Source organism: Panthera pardus, unplaced genomic scaffold (genome assembly GCF_024362965.1).
Source record: "Panthera pardus isolate Hobbes unplaced genomic scaffold, ASM2436296v1 HiC_scaffold_6, whole genome shotgun sequence".
NCBI lineage: Eukaryota > Metazoa > Chordata > Mammalia > Carnivora > Felidae > Panthera > Panthera pardus.
Window position 1 is genome coordinate 24,801,766 of NW_026526991.1, and position 17,966 is coordinate 24,819,731.

Genomic DNA, 17,966 nt, shown 5'->3' on the forward strand with positions numbered 1-17,966 from the left:
CCACTCCCTAGCTAACCACTGTTAGACATCCTTCCATGTCAGAACATACAAATCTGTCTTAATGTTCTTTAATGCCACCATACTCGTTCATTATACAAATGTGCTGAGTTTATGTAACCTTCCCCTATCAGTGGGTGTTGAGTTATTCTCCTTTGCTCATGGACTTTGAAGGCCCTTCTTCACCCATACGCATTCTGCCAGTCCCAAATTATTCTTCTCCTTTCGGGTCACGCCGAGGCCATTGCTTTTAGAATTTGTGTTGTGGGTTCTTTCTATGTTTCTTTCTCTTTTTTTAATATTTATTTATTTTTGAGAGAGAGAGAGAGAGAGCGCACGCGCATGAGAGCATGAGCAGGGGAGGGGCAGAGAGAGAGGGAGAGACAGACTCTGAAGCAGGGTCTAGGCTCCAACCCCATGCGGGGCTCAAACTCACAAACTGTGAGATCATGACCTGAGCTGAAGTCAGACACTTAACCGACTGAGCCACCCAGGCGCCCCCTATGTTTCTTCATTGTATCTTCCTCTTAATTGTAATTAGGATTTCTCTTCTCCCTTCCACTAAATTACATTTATTTTTCAAGGCCCAGCTTAAGTCCTACCTCCTTTTTTGAACATTCTTTCACCACTGGAGCCCTTACTGGTTTTGCTATTCTCTGAAAATTCTCTGTTCTCTATGGTTAATAGTACTACACTAAGGACCCCCCAAAATATTAAATAGTTACCTTTCCATTAATCAACTTCTCTTTTTCTCTTTTCTTTTTATTTTTTAACTCTTAGAGGTTTTCCTAGGATTTCTAAAAGCTTATGTTGAGAAGTTTTCCTATAAGAGCATAACCACTGATGACTGGAAGGATTTCCTGTATTCCCACTTTAAAGATAAGGTTGGCTTTTAAAAACTTTCTTATTTTTCATGCCCAATATATCTTCATCTAATGGCTATTTGATAGGCTGATTTGAATTACTTAATAGTAGTACTGGTCTAGAATTTAAGATTCAGCCTTTCATTGTATTTTTTCCTATTTAAAATGTGATCTCAACAACATGAACTAATGTGTATATATTTCAGAGAGATCTGCAATAGCGTGTTTCAGAAATGCATTATAATTTTCTTATTTTAGTTATGTCAGTATAGACAAAATTACAGATTTGAGGACCTATAAGTCTGTTTTAGATTCTTTTTGTTTCCAATGGAAAAGCCTATCCTGTAGCAAACTGGGTGCCCTTCCTGTTCGCAGGTTGATATTCTCAATCAAGTTGATTGGAATGCCTGGCTGTACTCTCCTGGAATGCCTCCTGTAAAACCCAAGTCAGTACTTACCTGTTAATGCTTTCCTTCTCATTCTCCTAAATCCTCAAGCTCCTCCAAGATACCGGGGAGGGTTTTATGACTTCCTTAAGCTGTAACTAGTTAGCGAGTAGACTTCATAGGTGTTTGAACCTTAACCCTGAGGTCAAAAGAATCATTTCCGTGATATAAATCAATGAATTGCAAGTAATTACGGAATGCCTCCTTTTAGCTGAAGGTTGGTGATACAGAGAAGAGTGCGATATTTCCCTTTCCTTCAAAACCTTTGTAATGAGAAATAACTTGTATAAGTATTATGTTGATCGTTACAACAGTGTTATAAGTTGTCATCCCATTTCCAGAGAAGACACATTAGGCTTAGCTAGGTAAAATGTCTTCCCTAAGTTTGCACAGTAGGTAGTAAGAGTTGAGATTCAAACCCTGGCAGTCTTTACTCCCCAGTATACTGTTGTTGTTCTTGTTGTTTGTTGTTTTCTAAGTTTGTTTATTTAGGGAGAGAGTGCACATGAGTGGGGGAGGGACAGAGAAAATCCTGACCCAGGGCTCGAGCCCACAAACCGTGAGACCATGACCTGAGCCAAAGTCAGACACTGAGCCATCCAGGTGCCACTCCGGGGTGCTGCCTTTTAAACTAAATACCCTCCTGAGGTCAGAGACCTGAACTGAGGTTGTTCACTACTATTAGCCCTTCCCGCCACATGGCGTAGTCTTGACCCGGGTAATTACAGTCTCAGCTCAAGAACCACTTGCTCAAAGGAACATTCCTTGACCTCTATGACCAGGTCAAGTCCCCGTATAGGGTTTTCTGGTGCCGTGTATGGCCTCTTCATTGTTGTTACCACAGTATTCGTTTTAAATTGGTTTGTGTGATTACCAAAGTCTTTCTCCTTCCCTACACAGAAGCACCATGCAAGCAAGGCTCATGTCTGGTTTTGCTCACTACTGTTCTTAGGACCTTGCCATAAGTAAGGGTTGCTTCTCCTCCTGCCATAAGTAAGGGCTAATTCTTACAAGGTTCTTTTTGTGACACAGAGAAGGAAGTTTCAGGGCACAAGAAAGAGATAAGCAGAGGTTTTGTACTGCCCTTTTGTTCCTTAGAAATCAGTGCTAAGAAATATTCTAGCTGAAGGTGATTTACTGCCTGAGCAGTTTACTGCCTCTGATCCCCTTTGGTTTTGGGGACAAACAAGAGGCTTTCCCTGCAGTCCACACCCTGACTACTTTATGGAGATTGACTGGCAGCTGCTTCAAAGGAGTTCCCTGCTTTAACCCATTTGTAATCTCCCCTAGGGCACAAACTCTCTTTGAGCAGGTTCAATGGTAACTTCTAATCAAAACTTATTTAATTTAGACCCTCAGGGGCAAGTTCCCTACTGTTCTCTCTTGGAAACATTTCACAGCAAGCAAGCATGATTTATGGACAAATAGGGATATTTTGCAAGAATTTTGCACACATTTTACAGTCTCTTCCATCGTTGCAAAACGTGTGGTTTATCTTCTAAGTTGAGAACTCACAAATTTTAATGCAGTTTGCTTTGCTTTACAATCAGAGTTTATTTCCACTTTCTTCTGAGAAGAAATAAAATCATCACATTGTTTTGGAGTCTCCCAAGGGTCTCCTGGGACACCGTTATTTCCCCGGTGTGTAGAACAGTGTCTGTCACGTAGGCACTCGCAGATTTGTGGGATGATTAGATAGCTGGAACAACAGAATGTAAAATCCACGAAAGCAGCATGTTGTCACATTGTCATGAACACCTAGAACTGTGCCTGCCATACAGCAAACACTAGATCTGCCCAACTGAGTCCCAGCTCCTTCAGCACACGCTACGGAAGCATCTGTCTTTGCGGAGATGTTGGGGTGTTCTCTCTGAAGGATAGTCAGGTGCTTCACTAATTTGGTATCCACGTGGATTTCCAGGTTCTTAGATGATGCCAGAATATTTAAGTCAGGTAGAAGATTTCCTGTTTCCATCACTCTGGTGTTCCTGATCTTTATTTAAAAAGAACTTTGAAAGTTAAGTGCGTTCTGTAGTTTCAACGTTGCATTTATGGAAAAGCATGTACATCTTTATGAAATTTAATCTCCAGTATTTTTTCATCTTTGCAGCTATGATATGACTCTGACAAATGCTTGCATTGCCTTAAGTCAGCGGTGGATGGCGGTGAGTACTGATGTGTGATTTTTGGCTCCTTGTTGAAATGTACAAATATGTCTCTACTCCTCAGGGACTTTACTTATAAACTCATGTATTTGGAAAGGTTATTCATAAATCAAGTCTGGGGGTGCCTGGCTGGCTCAGTCAGTGGAGTATGTGACCCTTGATCTCGGGGTTGTGAGTTTGAGCCCCAAGTTGGGTGGAGAGATTGCTTACATAAATCAAATCTTAAACAACAACAGAAAATAAGTCAAGTTTGTCCCAAGTGATACCAGCCCTCAATGTGTAAAGTTAAGTTTGGGGTGGGGGGGGAGCAAATAGATGTTTGGTACTAGTTCTCATTTTTCTTGCTCCTTTTTCAAGTCTTAAAAAAGGTATGCAAAAATATTTGCATTTTCTCTGTCTTCTTTTCCTCATAAATCACTTGTAAGATACTGTTTCAAATATAGCACTCACCCATACCAGGTAGGTCTAAACTGGTCTCAGGTGAGTGCTAATGCCAGCTGTTAGGGAAGAACCGAGGCACGTTTGCTCTGTCGATCGGTGTTGTTCACATCTATGAAGCCTCCTAAAGAAGAGCCTCTCTGTGTATATACTGAAACATAACCCTTAGAGAAACCTGAGTGAAGATGTACCCTGGACAGCGCTTTAATGAAAAATATCAGAAAATGTAGGAGCAATCCTTGTAGGGGAAGAAAAGTACTTTTCCCTCTGCCCTCTGAGTTCTTAGCTGAGAGTCCTGTAATAAAACGCAGATTACCAAGAGAAAAACAAATTTATTAACATGTATATCTCATGCATACATGGGAGAGGCCCATGGAAAAATGACTAGCTCAGATGTGCCTCATTCAGGACTAAACACCATTTCAGTGGGGAAAATAAATGATTTTTAGGAAAGATAAATGGGCCCTCAGGAGAACAGATGGAAGGTATGACAGTGTGTGACAAAGTTTGTCTGGCTGTGGTGTCAACTTTTAGTTTCCTTTTCTGTGATAGGAGTCAGTCTTGCCTGATTGATGAAACAGTTGAGCTCCTTTTGGAAGGTCTGTCTTTAGGCAGATGAGCATAGTGCAGAGAAAACCTCTCCTTGCCCTTCCTATTTTTCAAGAGCCTACAACTGAAATAATCAATATACTAAAGTGGCATATTTGGGAGTAGTGTGTTTTGCTACCCTTCATCCTGTTATCTGCAACAGATTTAGATGTTGCCTTTTGACACTTGTTTCTAAAGTTTAGTTATAAGTAACTGATGCTAAGCAGTAAGTGATGAGCAGCATGAAAAAGATACAGGGGCACCTGGGTGGCTCAGTCGGGTAAGCCTCTGACTGCTGATTTTGGCTCGTGTCATGATCCCAGGGTTGTGGGATGGAGCCCTGTGTCAGGCTCCACTGAGCCGGAGCCTGCTTAAGATTCTTTCTTTCTCTGTGTCCCTGTCCCCCCCACCAACCGCTTGCGTATGCACAGAAACAAATGAAGTCACAAGAGGTCACCAGAAAGAGCCAGTACCTCCACCTGGGGTGGGGGACAGTGGATTGGGGTTAGCTGCAGCATGGAGGACAGCTTTGTCCAGAAGAGGGTATTTCAGCTAGGACTGGATATGGTTTGGGCATAGATGAGGTAGAGGAGGACATTCTGGGTGGAAGGGACAAAGTCCAAACAAAGTTTTTTTTTAAGCAGCAACAAAACGTGGAACCTACGCAGATAGGTGAGTTCTGCCTGGTTAGAGCTTAGAGCCTGTTCATCTGGTTCATCTCCCAGCCCTCCTCTTCCCTTCTGACATGGGGCCATAGCCACAATGACTTCCGTTAAGTTCCATTGGGTTTCATTAAGATAGTGTTTTTCCATTCCTTCCTGCCTTCTATAATGCTGCCCTCTCTGCTTCCTCCCACCCCTCACTCTCTCCTCATCCCAGGCTAAGTAAGGCTTTCCTTCTTTTTCTCCCATAGGATCCTAAACAGCCTTATCACACCATTTCTGTCTTTGTGTGTGTGTGTGTGTGTGTGTGTGTGTACGCGCGCGTGCACACGTGTGTGCTATCATTAAAGTACTCTTATCAGATTGGAATGACTCAGTTAGCCAGTTCAGTGAGCCAGTTAATTGAAAAAATTGGCTAAAGCATGGTGTCATAAAAACTAATCATAAGGAAGACATTTTATTTTAAAACATAAATTACTCAGATTTTTACTATGGGGCCAAAGCTGTGTATCAACTGCATAAACTAAATTCATGATGCACCTGTAACTTCCAATTTTAGTTTCTTTTATTTTTTATCTATTTATTTTTTAAATGTTTATTTATTTTTGAGAGAGACACAGTGGGAGCAGGAGAGGGGCAGAGAGAGAGGGAGACATAGAATCCGAAGCAGGCTCTGAGCTGTCAGCCCACAGCCTGACGCAGGGCTTGAACTCACAAACCGTGAGACCATGATCTTAGCCGAAGTGAGACACTTACCCAACTCAGCCGCCCAGGTGCCCCAATTTTGGTTTCTTTTAAAGTGGGAATAGAATTTAAATACACTTGCAAAGCAATTGGTAGCTCCTTCTAGATTTTTCTGTTGTTATTCCCATATGTTTGCAAAGATCTTATCTACAAATTCTGTAGCAACATTTTTTGTACAGCACTTTTTAAGTTAAAGTTGACTTAGTTTGTCCAGAGCAATAAACTTAATATTTATAGAGACTTCTTCTTTTTTTTTTGGCACTCCTCTTTCATCAGTATACCTATTATTTAACAGGATTTCCTGCTTACAACTACAATTGACATAAACACATTTGGAAACAAGTTTATGTAGTTAACACATAAATCAACAGGTGGAAGAAGAAAAGCACAGGTTTTGAAGGGGTGGCCCACCCACTCAGAGCAAAGGGCGCACCCTGGACACGAGTCCACACATTTTACAGAGAGGGTAGAAAGTATCGGTTAATCCAATGAGTGGTTTTAGTGGAGCTCATTTTTTTGTTGTTGTTTTTGAGAGAGAGAGAGAGAGAGAGCATGAGCAGAGGAGGTGCAGAGAGAGGGAGGGACTGAAGATCTGAAGCGGGCTCTGGGCTGACAGCAGTGAGCCTAATGTGGGGCTCGAACTCACGAACGACAAGATCACAACCTGAGCCAGAGTCAAATGCTCAACCAACTGAGCCACCCAACTGCCCCAGTGAAGCTCATTTTTAAAAAGCTTTTACTGTAAATGTATTTTCTTACAGTATTGCTTGTATCTGTTTCTTTCACCAGGCGATAAGCTCCTTGAGAGCGGAAATTGTTTTTATTCATCTCTATATCCCCAGTGCCATCCCCATTTATCCACTGTTGGATAAATACATGAATTAGTAGAGGGAAAACAAGGTTGGAAAGATGTATTAGTTTCCTATTATAGAGAATCTTGATGGTCAAACTAAGGAATGTAAAACAATCTGTAAACAGCAGTGGATCCTTAAAGGTTTTTGAATAGCAAATGAAATGATCAGAGTTGCTTATTAGGACCATTAATCAAGCTGTGTAATATATAGGATCAATTAATATGGAAAAGTGAGAGTTAGTAAGAAAGCCAGCTAGTAGGTCAGATAAGATGGTAGTTCAGACCAAAAGGCTTGTGGGGTTTGAACTGGAACAGTGCAGGAGGAAATAAAAGATTTGAAACGTTTTTGAGGTTTAATTTTAAATAGCTGGTTAAGATCTTGAAAACATTAAATGTGGAGAATAAGAAAGAGGAATAGAAAGTTCCAGGTTTTGAGGGAACCCTCTTAGAGCCAGAAGAAGGAAGAAAAACAAATCAGAAGTAAGGCGAATCAGAACAATGGAACAAGAAACCAAGGGAAGGGGCACCTGGGTGGCTCAGGCAGCTAAGCGACCAACTCTTGAGTTCAGCCTGGGTCATGATCTCAAAATTGTGAGATAGAGCCCTGCATGGGGCCCAGGGCTGATGGTGTGGAGCCTGCTTGGGATCCTCTCTGTCCCTTTCTCTCCTCCAACCCCTCTTGTGTGCATGCACACACACACACACACTCTCTCAAATAAATAAATAAACAAATAAACCAAGGGAAAAGATACTGTAATTTAAAATAAAATATAAACATCTTTCTGAAGATTCTGGTAACATCATGACCAAGTTAGAACATTACTAACCCTTTAGATCTAGTTCACGATTTTTTTGAGGGGGTAGAAAGTGTCTAGGCAGCTCCTTACCCAGCAGGGTAGTTGTGCACGTATGTACGTCCACTGTCAATACTTTGCCTGGAATACTTCCTGCGTTCAGTGTTGTAACAAAAAGGACCAGAGGTGTTGAGTTATGATTGGAAAAGTGGTTTAATCATGTATGCTAAATAATTTAGAAAGGTCTAATTATTCCTATGCAGGGAGGGAAATCTGGTGGCACATCTTGCCACAGATGATGCTTTAGTTCTTCTGTCTGTGTCTTAAATTTATGTTTTGTGTAGTTCACAAACATGGCCTGGAGAAAAGTATGAGGGATCCATGCTTGGATGGATCTTTGACAGCAATGTGATATATTAAGACCTCTGGGTTTTGTTTTGTTTTTAATGTTTATTTATTTTTTGAGAGAGAGAAAGAGAAACAGAAAGAGGGAGACACAGAATCCAAAGCAGACGCCAGACTCTGAGTTGTCAGCACAGAGCCCAACGCGGGGCTTGAACTCACAGACTACAAGATCATGACCTGAGATGAAGTTGGTCACTTAACCAACTGAGCCACCCAGGCACCCAGGACCTCTGTGTTCATTTGAAAAATGTATGCCAGCCCACCTACTAAAACTGCTCCTGCTCTTGATTTCTGCTTAGATATTCCTTTAGGCTCAGCAGCCAACACGGATGATTATAAATAGTTCACTATCAATAGGAGTGGGTCGTGTCAGAGACAGACTGAGGACATTGTAATCACTAGTTCTCCCTTTGCCTTGTTTTATTGTTCAATTGTTTTTCTTAAATATTAAAAAAAATGCAAAAGAAAAAATGTGTATCACCTATCGGAAGGTATAAAAAGGTGTACCCACCACTAACATAAGAAAGAAAACCTCAGTGGTACTTTTGGAGCAACACTCCCCATCTCATTGTCCTCTCTATCCACGTTGCCTTCCCAGCAAGGTAACCATTACCTTGAATTTTGGTTTATCATTCCATTGCTTTTAATGTTTTTACCACTTACGACATAGCCTTAATAAATATTTTAAATTTTCATGTTTTTGAGCAGAGCATGAGATCTGTAAGTTTTGATAACCAAGGTGAGGTTCCAAAGAGAGATAGTAAAGGGGGTTCTGAACAGGGAGGAAGATGTAAAATAATGTTTCTTTACAAGGATATATTTATGCATTAAATTTCCTGGAAGGATATACGAGGAACTATTCATATTGGTCACTGGGGAGTAGGACCTAGAGACGTGGCAAAAACAAAGGAATTTTTCATTCAGTCCTATCTGATTTTTTTAAACATTGCATATGTTTCTTTTAAAGTTAAAAGAAACCCTAGTTTATGTGGAAGATAGTATGGAGGTTCCTCAAAAAGTTAAAAATAGAAATACCCTATGATCCAGTAATCACACTACTGGGTATTTACCCAATAAATACAAAAACACTAATTCTAAGGGATACATGCACCCCTGTGTTTATAGCAGCATTAATTTACAATAGCCAAATTATGGAAGCAGCCCAAGTGTTCATCAATAGATTAATGGATAAAGATGATGTGCACGTACACACACACACACACACACACACACACACACACACACAGAGAGAGGAATATTATTCAGCCATAAAAAAGAAAGAAATCTTTCCATTTGCATTGACATGGATGGAGCTAGAGAGTATAATGCTAGGTAAAATCTGTTAGAGAAAGACAAATACCATATGCTTTCACTCAATGTGGAATGCAAGAAACAAAACAAATGGGCAAAGGAAAAAAGACAGAAACAAACCAAGAAACAGACTCTTAACTATACAGAACAAACTGATGGTTACCAGAGGGGAGGTGGATAGGAGGATGGGTTAAATAGGTGATGGGGACTAAGGAGTCCATTTGTCATGATGAGCGCTGGGTAATAACGTGGAATTGTTGAATCTCTATATTGTGTACCTGAAACTAATATAACAGTGTAGGTTAACTATACTAGAATTAAAATAAAATAATAATAATAATAATAATAATAAAGAAACCCTAGTTGAAAGGAATTCAAAACTACTTAAAGATTTTTTAAACAATTACTTTGATAATCTTCATTTAATATCTCTTAATCGTATCTTCAAAGATTTTTGGCAGTGAATCCTAAATTAAAAAGTACAGACTCATTTTTCTTTTTCTTAGATGATTTCCAAGATTAAGTGGGGAAAACAGAATGTGTGGGGTTGGAGGGAAACATCGGTTTGTGGCCTTACCAATTAATTAGTGTAATATTTAAAAGTATGCAATTTGATCCTTTACCCAAATTTTACAATTAGCCTGTAAATTAGTTGACATGCTGTTTGTAATATTTCTTTACTTTGACAATCTGTACATCTTGAATGGTACAAAGGATGTAAAAATTTTTTTCCTATTAATAGTCTAATTTCTCTTAAGTAATATAAATTTTAGGAGTCATGTTAGCTCTTTAAGTTAAAGTAACATCATCTCAAAATTATGAAAGTAGCCAAGGCTTAAATTTATTTTTTACCATCTTGTACATCCTTATAGTTCTGTCTTTTTCTTAATTTTTATTTTTATGTTAGGTGAACCAATAAATATTATTAACTTGTACATTTTATACAAAATAACCAGGAAACATTTTTTTTAGGCCAAAGAAGATGATTTAAACTCATTCACCGCAGCAGACCTGAAGGACCTCTCTAGTCATCAGCTGAACGAATTCTTAGCACAGATGCTCCAGAAAGTAAGTACTAGCTCAAAACATGAGACATTACAATGGACATAATAAAAGCACAGCATTTAGGTCAAACCCAACTTGGAAAAAAATGTTAATGTGAAAACCAATGGGAAAAAAAATTTATAAAATTCATTTGTTTCTTTAAAGACATTTGTTGAATGCTTATTATGTTTAGTGTTATTATAAATATGAAAATATTCAAGAAAGAAAGAAACCATATCCACAAAAGTTATAATCTAGTAGGAAAGGTCACACATACAAAATTTGGCAATTAAAGGAGACATATTTTAGGTATCATTTGAGAAAAACTTAATCAGTAAAGAAGGACTCCCTTCTAAATGGCATCATCAAGGAAAGGTTTTGTGGGAGTGGAGCTAGCTTTGAGGAGAGCAGCATCATAATGCAGAGGTGGAAATTCAAGTCCGAGGGAGTAGCAAGCCACCGTGTTGCAGAAGTTAATGAAGATCATTCTAGAAAGCCTGGTATAGGATGTGATGAATCTTGAATGCTAAGCTAAGAATCAGATTTTGTAGGTAGGAAGGGATCTAACATTTTTAACAGGAAAGGATGGATTATAAAACAAGTCTGCTGGTGGATCAACATGAGGAACACGGGTGGTGGAGTTATCTGGGAGACAGTACCAGGGGGCACTGGTAGGAAAGGAGGGGGCAAGGGTGAAGGGTGAAAGGCATGGGTTTGTGCCTGGCTGGATTTGGCGGTTAACAGGAATGAGTCCAAGCAGATCTTAAGGTTTCAAACCAAGGTAATAAAAAGAATATGTAAAACAGAAAGAGGAGGCTGCATTTTGAGAGGGAGGGAATGACTGGGTCTTCGCTTTCACATTAAAATGCTCTGTTGGGCCTGAGGACCTTGAGAGGGATAAAGAAGACTGGACGGAGTTTCCTAAGGAATCAACACAAAGGGAGGAATGGATTTTAGGCAACAGGGGCTTGGTGAGAATCAATTTTTTAGGGCATAAAGTTGCCATTTTTCATAAATGTCTTTAGCGCTGCCTTGGGGCCAGGGAAAGGGAGGAACTGACGAGACGTTTCCAGAAAAGGCATGGCAAAAATGGGGGAAGATTGGGGGTCCAGGAGGGGACCTTAACCAGTGGACCTACCAGGGCGGACTTGGAGGTTAGCTGAGACCAAACAGTTTGGGAAGGGTCTGGCACTCAGAGCAGAGATGCTTCCGGAGCGAGCATGGGGTGGGTTTTGTAAGATGAGTCGTGGCAGCAGAGGAGAGTCACCACCCACCTAGCAGCACCTCAGCCTCCCTGCTTGTCCAAACTGAACTTGTCTTCCTTCTTTCCTCACCAGACTTGCTCCCCATTTTAGCTTAAGGTTAAGCCAGGCACAGGAGGTTCATGAACTCCTGAAATTGTATAGAGACATTTGTGTTTGTATGGTAAATGTATCTCTTTTTCCTAAGAAAAGGGTCCATATTACTCATCAGGTTCTCAAAGGACCTGTAATAGAGAAGTTTTAAAAGCTATTTTGTAGGCATATAGATCATTTAAAAGGGATTTCAGAGGAAATATGCAAAGATAAAGCTCAGGGTAATCTGTGAGGAAACAAAGAACTGTGGTTTAATACAGAGAATGGGATAAATTTAAGACAGATAAAGTATAAGGAAAAACTTGAGGGACTCTGGAAAGAGTTAGAAAGCTAGATTTTATATATACCAGAAGGTCTGAGGAGAGAAATTCTCATTTAATTCTCTAGGTACCTCACAAATTAAACTATCCCTTCGCTCCTAGTAGAACATCCTTATCCAGAATGAGTTGGCACAAAATTTATTGTAGTGTGCATTTGTTTTCATTTTATCTAACTTATTTCTATATTTGAAAATATTTAGGATTTTAATCTGGCTAAGAATTTCCCCCCAGCTCCTTTCTTCCAAGGAATCCTGTTGAAATGATACGTCATACTTCTTTATTTTGCTCTTAGGCACCTCTTCCATTGGGGCATATAAAGCGAATGCAAGAGGTGTACAAGTTGAATGCCGTTAACAATTCTGAAATACGATTCAGGTACATCATTTTAACTTGTCTCTGTGGAAGAAAGTAGAAACTAGTTTAAAATGTGGAGAAAGGGAAAGCAGAGTCGGAGCCATACATGAGTTTTAAGAAATCCTATGAAATCTTCTGCACTTGTATAAATAATCATAGGAATACTTGCAGTATCTGTAAGATGAGAGTATTAATCTTTTTCTTAGAATTTGTTCTAAGCTTCTCTTGACCTTAAAACAAAAAGGAGAATTAGGAATCCAGAGGTAAATAGTTCTTCCACAACTAGCCAAATTGACTCTGATAAGGGAATAGTTAGAAATCTCTGATTCTGGGGGCGCCTGAGTGGCTCAGTCTGTTGGGCGTCCGACTTCGGCTCGGGTCACGATCTCGCGGTCTGTGAGTTCGAGCCCCGCGTCAGGCTCCGGGCTGATGGCTCAGAGCCTGGAGCCTGTTTCCGATTCTGTGTCTCCCTCTCTCTCTGCCCCTCCCCCGTTCATGCTCTGTCTCTCTCTGTCTCAAAAATAAATAAACGTTAAAAAAAAAATTTTTTTTTTTTAAAAAGAAATCTCTGATTCTGTTATGTGGCTAATCTTTCTTAATTCTGATTTGTAGTGTGAGTCTTAAACCAAAGTTTAATTTCCTTTAGAAACTGCACAGATAAGGTACATGAACACCAACGTAAGCTAGCCTTTTAAAATGTCTGGTCTTTGTCAAGAACAAACTCCTCTTCCTTCTCTTCTCCAGTTGTTGAATTGTATATAAAAGGATTTGAAAAAAAAGTAGGATTTGAGATTCTCAGAATAAAGACATAATATAAAGAGGTGTGCAGTAGAATTATAATGGGATTACTTATCACTATGAAAGTAATCTTCAGATGTGACTGTATATCCCGCCCCTTCCTCCTCATTTCCTACCCCACGCCCCCTAAAAATCTTCCTTTCAGATGGTTACGGCTCTGCATTCAATCGAAATGGGAGGAAGCAGTTCCTTTGGCTCTAAAAATGGCAACTGAGCAAGGACGAATGAAATTTACGCGGCCCTTATTCAAGTAAGAACCCACTCAAATGGTGCTTTGAATTTAGATCAGGAATGGGGAAGAACAATCTTAAGTTTTTCCTGTTGTTAAAATACTTTGCAAAATTCCATCTAAAAATAATTTTTAAATTTGTTAAAGATTACAGGTATAATTTTGGAATAGGAATGAACACTTCTAAAATATTTAGAATTTGAGGTAATTGGATTAGCTGTTTTAGAAACATTATATATCAATTACCTATTATGGACCAGATAGGCTTAGACACTGGTGAAAAGGAAGTAAATAGAAAGCAATCTTATGTGCACCAAACGGTCTTTAAAAGCAAGTAGGAGATAATTGGTGGGTAGGCGTGGATAGGCATGGACAAGAGAAAGAGTCTGAAGTTAATTCAAATGCAATAAGAAATGAACAGATAAAGCCAAACCTTTTTGATTCAAATGTCCCAATGAAGTGGAAGAATAGGTTGCTTGACATATAATAAAGCAATGCGCGGTAGAGGGGAAAAGTTGTATCTTGGCTAAAAGCTAGAATTTAAGAATACCTTAATGAAGTTATTTTGACTGTGGGTTTGGCAGGAATTCTGAAAAATATATAACCATGACATAGACAGTCATAATTAATCTTTTCATTAATTTCACAATAATAAAATTATACCTGCCACATAAAACATTACTTGCCAAAGTAATAAGTCATTATCCAACTTTCTTGCTTTTTTCCCGCTCCCACAGAGACCTTGCTGCCTTTGACAAATACCACGATCAAGCCGTCCGTACCTACCAGGAGCACAGAGCTAGCATGCACCCCGTGACGGCCATGCTGGTGGGGAAAGATTTAAAAGTGGATTGAGTACCTACCAATGATGATTTCAGACATTTTTCTTTTTTAAACTGCAGTCACAAAGAAATGGAAAAACTTCAGCTCACATTGTAACTAAAATGTTGTTTTTGTTTTCGGTTTTTATTATCTTGTCGGTGATTTTCATAAATAAAGCTGAGCTACCTTTTTTTTTCCTCCCTGCCAGTGGCATGTTCTTTGTAAAGTGCATTTTAACAAAGTTTGGTCTTTTAATTTATAAATGTAAAATTTGTAATTACATATTTATTTTCCCCAGCACGATCACCAAAAGTGTCAACATATTATTTACATGACATTTTAAGTTCCTTAATATGAAGCTGCTACACACCATTCAACATGATTAGGGTTTTGCTCTTTAAAGGTTTTATTTTTTTAAGTTTGTTTATTTTGAGGGAGAGCAAGGGCAAATGGGGGAGGGGCAGAGAGAGAAAGAGAGAATCCCAAGCAAGCTCTGCACGCTCAGCACAGAGCCCGATGCAGGGCTTGAACTCACGAACCGTGAGATAATGACCTGAGCTGAAATCAAGAGTTCGATGCTTAACCCACTGAGCCACCCTAGCACCCCAGGTTTTGCTTTTTAAATAACATGAACACTCAGTTGGATTTGCTCCCCCACCCGCCCAGTGAACATAGTATAAATGCCCTTTCCAAACTGTATAAACTCTATGGGGAGCATTGTTCCCCCCACCCTGCATCCACCTGCTGATCCACTGGACATGTCCTGCTGTCCTGTCAGGGTCAAATGACCACTCCGAACACCAGTATTTCCCATCAGCCTTTCAGAGTCTCTCCTGTCTGTTCAACCTTACTCCTTTCCTTAGTGGTCACCAAACATTCTTCATCCTTGTAGAGCACAAAGCCCATAGAAAGAATACAATTATAGTATATACTGTACATATAATACACACTGAAAATGATACGACTTGAACCAAATGTAACAAAGCATCCCATGAGTGTAATGTACCCTGGGGCGCCTCAGCACACAGTTTGGGAACCACAGTTGTATTAGAATTCTTTGATTGTAAGTGACAACGACTCATGACTAGAAGTCAGAAAAGGAAAAGGAGGATTATTTTAAGGATACAGGGCAGGGGCAGGTTGTCAGAACCTGTGGACAAACAGAAGGGCACTGACACCCAGAATTGCCAAGCAAGCAATACTCTTTCTTGTCTCTCATTTCTGCTTCTCTCCTCCAAACTGTAGAGTCTGGCTACCCTCCAGCTTTGCTGTTGTAAAATAGTTCTTGTCACATGGAAAGACTGTCTCAATTTCAAATTCCGAGAGGTGAGACTCTGACCCAGTTTGGGTCCACCCATGGCCAGATAAACTTTAGCAAGAGGAGTGATGTCTCAGAGTATAAATGTGGGTGGAGGTGTATCATTAAATATACAGAAATAATCCTGAGATTCTCCCTACTCTCTCTCTCTAGCAGTTCCCTGCTTCTGGACACATCTACACCGCAGTGATTCTGTTTCTCAAGGCTCTGCTTTAATGTGTCTTCCGTACCAGAAAGTCCATAGGACAGAGTTCAGCTCACATCCCTGGTATATAATCAGGTTCTGAATGATTAGACTTTAGCAAATCTATGGACCCAAATGATGCTTTTGAAGCCTTCTCCTGCCCCGTAAGCTTTCCCACACTCTAAGTTAAGGTCACGTTTCAGTTACCATTGATGAACGAACCTGGAAGGGAATTGGGACAAGGGACACTTCAATTGAAGGGTGGTGGTGAAGGATGAGATGAAGAAGGTAGAGGGCGCTAGAGACAAACATCACAGCTTTACCTGGGCCAGAGCTCAGTGGAGTCCACATTTACACACTTCAGCTAATAAGCATATGTTGAATATATTTGTGCTAGGCTGGATATACACATAATTTCTGGGTGAACAAAGATAATTTCTATACACTGCTAAAGAAGAGATATGCTAAAGCAACCCGGGGAAAGGCCGCTTAACCCATCCAAAGGGTTTAGGAGATGCTTCCTGGGGAAGAGAAGGCCTATAGTGAGTCTTCAGGGATAAGAAATATCTAACTTAGCAAAGAAAGTTGGAAATGTGTTCCAGATGGATAAAAAATGACCCAAAGGTCATTGGGAAGTGAAAATAGCTTGACTCTGCTCCATGTTGTCTAGGGCAGGGGTTGAAATCTCCAAATGGCTGGGGGTAACTCAATTCGTTGGGTGGTATCATCCAGATGCTTCCTCCCTCACATGTCTGAAGTCTGACTCAGGATTAGTCACAAGCTGGGCTCAGCTGAGCCTGGCAACTGGAGTGCCCAAGTGGTTTGTGTTTTCTCACCACACAGTGGATGGCTGGACTTCTTGGTAGTCTTCTTTGTAAGTACATCCATCACCAGAGTAGCACCATGAAGCCAGAGAATGTCCCTTATTTCATTCCCAGCACCTGGCATTTTGCTTGGGATAGAACAGGTATTCAAAAATATTTGTTGGCTGAGTGAATGGAGGAGGGTAGAAGGTTAGGTGTTTCACCTCTAAGGGCCTCAGTTTTCTCAGAGACGTAAAAGGTAAGGTCTTCCTCTGAAAACTAGAGGAGATGGATGTTGAGAAGTGGGTGAATGTTTTAGAAACCTGCTGAGGGGGAGGGGCAAGTAGAATGACAGTGCCATGATGTACATCATCACAGAACTTTCTATAGCAGAGCCTTCCACCAGGGTGAACACAGATAGCAGTTTGTTATGATGACCCAGGGGGTGAATTTAACTCAGGGAAGGCATAGGTTTAGGGTGATAAAGGGATTTCAAAGTGCTGAAGAAAGAGTGGCCCAGGTGAGCAACCAGGACACCAGCTTCCTAGGAAAGAAAATGAGGAAGCTGGTGGGAAATGGAGGAAAGGAGGAGCCAACCAGAGGTCAGGTCCAAGGGCAAAGATGACTAAAGTAAGGGGGGGAGCTGGAAGGCTAAAGGGGCATGGTCAGAAGACAGGGTACTGGAATTTAAGATTTCTTATGTGCATCAAATTCAGATGGTGACAACAAGAACCATATGATCCTCTCAATAGATGCAGAGAAAGCATTTGACAAAATACAACATCTTTTCTTGGTAAAAACCCTCAAGAAAGTAGGGATAGAAAGATCATACCTCAAGATCATAAAAGCCATGTACAAAAGACCCAATGCTAATATCATCCTCAATGGGGAAAAACTGAGAGCTTTCTCCCTAAGGTCAGGAACAAGACAGGGATGTCCACTCTCTCCACTGTTATTCAACATAGTATTGGAAGTCTTGGTCTCAGCAATCAGACAACACAAAGAAATAAAAGGCATCCAAATTGGCCATGAGGAGGTCAAACTTTCACTCTTCGCAGATGACATGATACTGTATATGGAAAACCCAAGAGATTCCACCAAAACACTGCTAGAATTGATTCATGAATTCAGCAAAGCTGCAGGATATAAAATCAATGCACAGAAATCGGTTGCATTCCTATACACCAACAGTGAAGTGACAGAAAGAGAAATCAAGGAATTGATCCCATTTACAATTGCACCAAAAACCATAAAATACCTAGGAATAAATCTAACCAAAGAGGAGAAAAATCTATACACTGAGAACTATAGAAAGCTTATGAAAGAAATGGAAGAAGACACAAAAAAATGGAAAAAGATTCCATGCTCCTGGATAGGAAGAACAAATATTGTTAAAATGTCAATACTACCCAAAGCAATCTACATATGCAATACAATCCCTATCAAAATAACACCAGCATTCTTCACAGAGCT

At 40.1% G+C, this 17,966-nt stretch overlaps 1 protein-coding gene across 2 annotated transcripts in view; it reads left to right on the forward strand.

Moving 5' to 3' along the window:
• The window catches only part of LTA4H (leukotriene A4 hydrolase), a 34,420-nt gene extending 20,037 nt beyond the window's left edge, over positions 1 to 14,383 (forward strand). Inside the window, exons 13-19 of one of the 2 annotated variants that reach the window (XM_019446493.2) lie at positions 778 to 881; positions 1,236 to 1,306; positions 3,417 to 3,471; positions 10,239 to 10,334; positions 12,278 to 12,360; positions 13,283 to 13,387; positions 14,104 to 14,383. In XM_019446493.2, the coding sequence (XP_019302038.1) occupies positions 778 to 881; positions 1,236 to 1,306; positions 3,417 to 3,471; positions 10,239 to 10,334; positions 12,278 to 12,360; positions 13,283 to 13,387; positions 14,104 to 14,221 (632 nt within the window). In that variant the 3' untranslated portion in view covers positions 14,222 to 14,383. The remainder of the gene's footprint in view (positions 1 to 777; positions 882 to 1,235; positions 1,307 to 3,416; positions 3,472 to 10,238; positions 10,335 to 12,277; positions 12,361 to 13,282; positions 13,388 to 14,103) is intronic. The other variant, XM_019446495.2, reaches the window with a different exon arrangement.
• Positions 14,384 to 17,966: the final 3,583 nt, after the last annotated feature.